General features: G+C 49.2%; 1 protein-coding gene across 1 annotated transcript in view; it reads right to left on the reverse strand.

Annotated features, from left to right (window-relative positions):
- Nucleotides 1-5208: 5208 nt before the first annotated feature.
- The window catches only part of LOC311325264 (unconventional myosin-X-like), a gene marked incomplete at its 5' end in the record, with an annotated part of 13683 nt that continues 12223 nt past the window's right edge, over nt 5209-6668 (reverse strand). Inside the window, 3 exons of the mRNA XM_084457931.1 lie at nt 5209-5467; nt 5763-5954; nt 6156-6632. Of these exons, the coding sequence (XP_084314057.1) occupies nt 5357-5467; nt 5763-5954; nt 6156-6632 (780 nt within the window). The 3' untranslated portion in view covers nt 5209-5356. The remainder of the gene's footprint in view (nt 5468-5762; nt 5955-6155; nt 6633-6668) is intronic.

The raw sequence follows: 6668 nt of genomic DNA on the forward strand, positions 1-6668 counted from the left end.
CCCATAGGTTCTGTGTGTGCCTGCAGCCATATCACCTGCAGAACTACAAATCCCAGAAGAACTACGAGCCCCAGGAACAGAGGGGCAGGAGGAGAGGATGGCAGTTTACAAACGGTGGAGGAGGAGAGGGCGGGAGGACCCTGTGACCCTTGACCCCAGTGAACCCTGTGACCATAGCCAGGGTATCAGAGAGGCTGGTCCCCCGGAGCTAGAGGACTGTCTGGAGGCTGGCCTGGGTCTGTTCACAAGGACTCATCCATAAGACTCATCCCCACAGGACTCCTCCACAGGACTCATCCCCCTAGGACTCCTCCTCAGGAGTTGACTCTTGTAGTGCTCTGCTGGGGGGGACAGAGGGAAGTGAAGGATCAGCGTGGGATTGGCCAGGATGGAGACTGGCGAGCGTGAGAAGACGAGGAGGACAGCAGGTGTTTCTGAAACGCTAGAACCACCACGTCTGAGACACTAGAACCAGCACGTCTGAGACGCTAGAACCACCACGTCTGAGACGCTAGAACCACCACGTCTGAGACGCTAGAACCACCACATCTGAGATGCTAGAACCACCATGTCTGAGACACTAGAACCACCACGTCTGAGACGCTAGAACCACCACATCTGAGACGCTAGAACCACCACGTCTGAGACGCTAGAACCACCACGTCAGAGACGCTAGAACCACCACGTCTGAGACACTAGAACCAGCACGTCTGAGACACTAGAACCACCACGTCAGAGACGCTAGAACCACCACGTCAGAGACGCTAGAACCACCACGTCTCAGACACTAGAACCACCACGTCTGAGACGCTAGAACCACCACGTCTGAGACGCTAGAACCACCACGTCTGAGACACTAGAACCACCACGTCTCAGACACTAGAACCACCAGGTCTCAGACACTAGAACCACCACGTCTCAGACACTAGAACCACCACGTCTCAGACACTAGAACCACCACGTCTGAGACACTAGAACCACCACGTCTGAGACACTAGAACCACCACGTCTCAGACACTAGAACCACCAGGTCTGGCACCAACCATGACACCACGGTCTCAGTCCCTTAGGATCACACGCTGCCCATTCTAATCAGCCTGACACCCAGACTGACATTTCACTTAACTTGGTTACTCAGTCTGAAAGTGCGTTTTCTGAGATGGGCGTTGCAGAAGAGGGCGTCCTCAGTGATGATTTCACCCCCTGACCCAGTGGTTCTCACATGGGGGGACGCAGGGGTACCCTGGAGCCCCGCAGGGGGTACGTGAGACACTTAAAAAATGTTAATTACATTTCTTTATATACTATAATTGGTTCACTAAAAAGATTTAAATGTATTTTTTATTGTAAGTTGGATAAACCACATTTTGTATTCAATAGTCTCCACAACATCAGCTAAAGCGCTTGAGGCTTCTATGCGGTGTCTTTGCTTGTAGCTAAAGCCAGAAAGCCCTTCACCACAGCTGAAGGTGTAATGGATTTTAACTGATCTAGTCCAAAAGGATTTACCAAGATTCGCTCAAACAGGTTAAGTCTGGTTTATTGAGAAAACATACGAGCGCAAGGACTTCCAGACGACGCACATGAGTGGTATCCCAAAGAAGTGCCGCCTCTTGGTCAGCGCAGCCTTTATATTCAAGCAAAACACACGTATGGCGCTTTGAGGATGTGATTGGCTAACCCATTGTACGTCATATGAAATGGCAGGCGTGGTCGAGAATACAGACACGTGACATGAGAAAAGGCGGTAATTTCTTGGAGACAAAGGGACAAAGGATGGTTATTCTGGAGTAGACAGATTTCTAGGTGTGTGGACCTCCTGGAGGTCATCCTGTCATGAATTAGGTTAGCACAGCTATGTGAAAAGTTGAGGGAGGTGGTGAATTACAAAAGGAGATGATGAAACTATAATTTCTATGACAAAGGCCTGTTACTTCCAGCTGCTGTTGTATTGGCCCAGATTATGCTAGACAAAAATGTGTCCAATGTCAAATGTTAGCCTAAATTTCATTTCACTGATTACATTACACATGACACTGATGGTGCTGTAGTGTTCCTCTTTAAAGGCTTTTAGGGGTACTTGGCTGACACAATATTTCAAAGGGGGTACATTATCGAAAAGAGTTTAAAGACCACTGCCCTGACCAACCACATTGCACAGTTTAACTCCGTCATCACATTCAAAGGATGCTGATTGGCCTGGTTGGAATTCCACATGAGAAACCACCCTGAACGAGAGCCTTTCCACGCCCTGAAATGGGAGTGCTATTCAGGGGCTGGGACCAGGCTACATTCTCACGTTTAGTGGAACAACAACCTCTTGACCATGTGTCATGCGTAGAGTTACAGCCTCATGATTGACTGTTAGGAGCAGCAGGCTGTGTGTTAGGAGCAGGCGGACATAACAAAGTGGTAGCTGTGTGTGTGTGTGTGAAGACTTCTTTTTGCTGCCGCTTTTTATTAAATCAAATAATTATTTATTCATACACTGCACTGTAACTTTTATTCCTGTATTTTATTTTTCCTGCATTTTGTTTAAAATGTTCTGCAAAGTACAAGAGAATGTTAGTAGAACGACTTGAGGGAGGAAGAGAAAGAAGGAAATGTATGTTGGAAATGGAGAAGTTGTATTTTTGGTGCAAGGTGTGTCTAGTGACACAACAGTAGGCCACTGACAGCTGATGTGGTCCCTCGCTCAGAAAGGATGTTTGAGGCACTGGTGAAAAGCCAGCGAGCAACTATACAGAAGGACATTGCACGTAATGATGTGTGGGTGCAGTGTTAGGCTGTGAGTAGATGTGAGTAACCAGGCGTGGTGCAGTATGTATATTATGTATTACTATTGTATATTGCCACTGTATTTTGACGTTTCTGTATCTTGATGTATGTTTTTAGTTTTGTATTCTTATTTTTAGGGAACATCTTCCCAGGGACTACAGGTGGAAATTAGCTTCTGGCTACAACCTGGATAGTTTCCATTTGCTATCTGCATTGCTCTGTAATCCTATAGTGATTGTTCATTAACCTGCGGTGTCCCTCAGCAAATCAATAAATCAAATCAAATATGAACGGTGGGGCGTTGGACTATGTGCTCAGGCGTCAGAACAATGTCCGTGATCCAAAGAGGTCCGTGAGCAGAGCGAGGGTCGAGTTCAGGGGTTCGGTCTGAGGGGTTCCAGGTAGGCATGGGAGGGGCAGGGGCTCCAGGTAGGCATGGGAGGGGCAGGGGTTTCAGGTAGGCACGGGAGGGGCTGGGATTCCGGGGAGAGACGAGAGGAGACATACTGTATGAGCTGGGGGTCCTTAGGAAAACAACACAGACGAGGATGAGACACAAAACACGCCGGGAAAATGATCAGGCAAGAAAAAAGGCTGGAGACAAACCGGGTAGGTGGCCACGTTCTGGCACCGGCAGGCTGGTCAACGAGGCTTTTGTAGGGGTTGCTGCTCGTCAGTCTCAGGTGTGCTGATTGGGGATTGAGCCCAGGTGTGCCGTTGCCTAGCCAACGCCCTAGTGGAGCGCGCTGAGGTAGACGGCAGGTCGGAGCGCACGGAGAGCGCTGGTGACGTGCTCCGAGCCCGCCCCCTAACACCATCATCATCATACCGGGCCTCCATAACAATGTACAGAGCGGACTGTCAGTTAAGATATAGGGGAAGTTTAGCATAGTTGTGATAATAATTATTATAGTTATAATACTCCCCAAGTTATAATAGTTATAATGCCCCCCCAGAAGTCACAGCATGTGACATCAGCATCCAGCTCTGCAGGAGTTTGTGGAGGAGTTGTGGAGAGACATGGCAAATACTGGTGTGTGTTTGCTATGGCCCAGGCCTAAAGCCGGACGTGGGCTGGTGTATGTCTGTGTGTACGTGTGTGTGTGTGTTAACTAAATGCTACGACATCCACAGCTGACACAGGGGTATTTATCGAACTCAGGGTGGTCTGCTGGTGACAGTGGGGCATCCACTGGACCTGGTTAGAAGGTAGGAGTGTATCATATTCACCACCTCCCTCAACCTTCCCTGACATGACAGCCATAGTTCTGTTAGAGCCGGCTGTAAGAAGGATATGAGCTAGGGGTTGTTTTTGGGCCGGGTTGTGAAGTGAGAGTGGATGTCTCTCTTCACAGTAGCAGTTAATGTTCACTCTTTAGCTCTGATCCGTATACGCCCCAGACAATAACTCACATCTCCAATAAATATGGATGCATTTATTGTTAGAAACATTATTTTTAATACATCACACAGCTAATACAAATGGAATAAAAAAGATACATCGAGAGCAGTATTGTATATCGCTGATGTTACTTCCAACGTCAGCTTTGAAACTGACTTGGGAGGAGAATAACAAGGTTATCTCGTCAGTATCGCTGTGTAGTCATAATCCAGGAAAGAGAAAGCAGAGATTTATCAAATATACAGACACTTGATTATATTCATATATATATAATATATATATAACATTGCACATTTAAGAGTCAAAACAGGTCAAAAAGAACAAGTGTACACAATATACATGAAGGCACGGCGTTAGAGAAGTCCTGCGTATCTTTGGGAGGAGCTGCCGCCCGCGGAGCTCAGTGAAATGCTGTGGGTCGTTGAAACGACGTTGCAGGAACGTTACAAGACCGTCGGTAGAGGGAAATACATAAAGCACCTTCTGAATCTACTACAACTTTGCCAAAGAGTGTCACGAACCTGGAACCGTTCTTACTGTCTTAATATTTATTTTTCCAGAAGTACAACAGCGTATGAAGTTGCTCTAGCAAAGGTTTGCGTTCGTTTTCATAACCAGGAACTTGTGTGACATCGATGTCTCTGGCAAAGTCCTCTTCAAACAAACACACGCCATCGCATTCAAAGACAGAACTTGAAATGCTTTTGACTACTGAGTTGAATATATTTACATATTTTGGTAACGCCAAAGATAGTAAGGATCACCAGTTAGCAGTCCCAGAGTTTTCCTAGGCAAAGGAGTGGGTCTAAATGAAGCTTGACCCGTTCAAATACAACAGCGGTCTCCTGTGGTCTCTCCATCCATGCTGCCTTTTTACATTCTGACTGTCTGCTCACCTTCCTCAACACGTACAGGAACTGCCTCGGTGACATCGAATGGGACGCCTCCCCCGTAACGAAGCGTTAGCACGGCATCAGAAAGACAGTGCAAGCTGGTTAGCGCTACAGTAAGAGCTGTGTTATATGCGTTTCCTTGTCCAGCCCAAAGAGTCCCAAAGCATTTCTCCAAAACGAGGCTGGCTGTCTTGGCAGGGCGATCGCTGGCCGCTCTCGACCTCTCCAGGCCGTCGGCGGGTGACCAAAGGTTAAAGGTTGAATGGGTCAGGGGGCAAAGGCCTCACCAGGCACTGCATTGGCTGCCGTGGCTGCTGACGGACTGGGAGTTGCTGTAACGTTTCTTGACGATCATGCTGATGTAAGCTTTCATCAGCTTGGCGATGTCCATAACCTAGGGGACAGAGCAGACAAGGGTCAGGACTTGACGGTTCTTACTGTCTCAGCTCAGAGACGTGGACACTCTCAATGATGCGCATTCAACCACAGACCCACAATACAAGCTCCATTCATAACACATTGCGACTGTGTATAAAAGCCATCAAATCAGATGTTTTCTCAGCCTGTGTTACCAAATGGCGGGAAAGCCCTCTAACTCAGGAGTGAATGACGTCTAAATACTGTTACATTTTCTACGTGACTGGATACTAAACATTCCCAAAACGGAGGGATTCTCAGCATCTACATACCAGACTGGTTTCAAACAGCAGTTCCCGGCCCTCCACGGTCATCTTGTAGGCGTTTGCCAGCGGGGCCCCGAAGGAGAGGATGAGCTCGTAGGGGAACACCTCCAGGGGCCAGGGCTCGCCGCGCTTGTAGACCGAGATGGCCTCCTTGCTCACTCCCAGCCACAGCTCCAGAGGGAAGCTTCCGTCCCGACACTGGACAACAGGACACAGGAAGAGGGGATGTATGCATGGGTTGCGGTTCCAGGTCAATGATCAGGAAATCTTCTTGAAACATTTACCTCATACCCACTGAGGACCAGAATATGAAAGGCCCCCATGACAAATATCATATTAAAAGCGTTTTTTCCCTCACCACAGAATCAGGGTAGTGGATGGGACGGACAGAACTCTCACCTCCACGTTGAAGAGTGTGGAGCCGTAGCCGGGCCACTCTTTGACCAGGGCCATGAATTTGACCATCGCCTGCTCCTGGCTCATCCCCTGCAGCTTCTTCCACTTGTCCAGCAGGCTGGCCCGGGCCGCGGCGATCTCCTCCCTCATCCACCCCTCCAGCGTGTTCTCCTCCTCCAGCTTCTGCCGACTCAGCGACCCGCTGCGGAAGCTCCTCCTCAGCGTCCCCTCCAGGAAGCTGGAGCGCTTCTTCTCCGCGGTTCCGGAGCGTTCCGCCACAGAGCCCGTGCCCGGCGCGAAGGTCTTCGCCGAGTTTTGGATGCGGGCGCGCAGCCGGGCCATGGGGAACATCTGAGACATCTCAGGCACGGCGGACTGGGAGTTGTAGTCCCCGAGGAGGTATTGTAGTCTCAGGGCAGCAAGGAACTGGAGAGTCTCCTCTGGGGCTGGGTACTGGCCTCTAATGACTGCCTCATGGGCCTGGAGGAGAGAGAGAGAGAGAGAGAGAGAGAGAGA

This window comes from Borostomias antarcticus, assembly GCF_949987555.1.
Source record: "Borostomias antarcticus genome assembly, chromosome: 24".
In the NCBI taxonomy this organism is placed as follows: Eukaryota; Metazoa; Chordata; class Actinopteri; order Stomiiformes; family Stomiidae; genus Borostomias; species Borostomias antarcticus.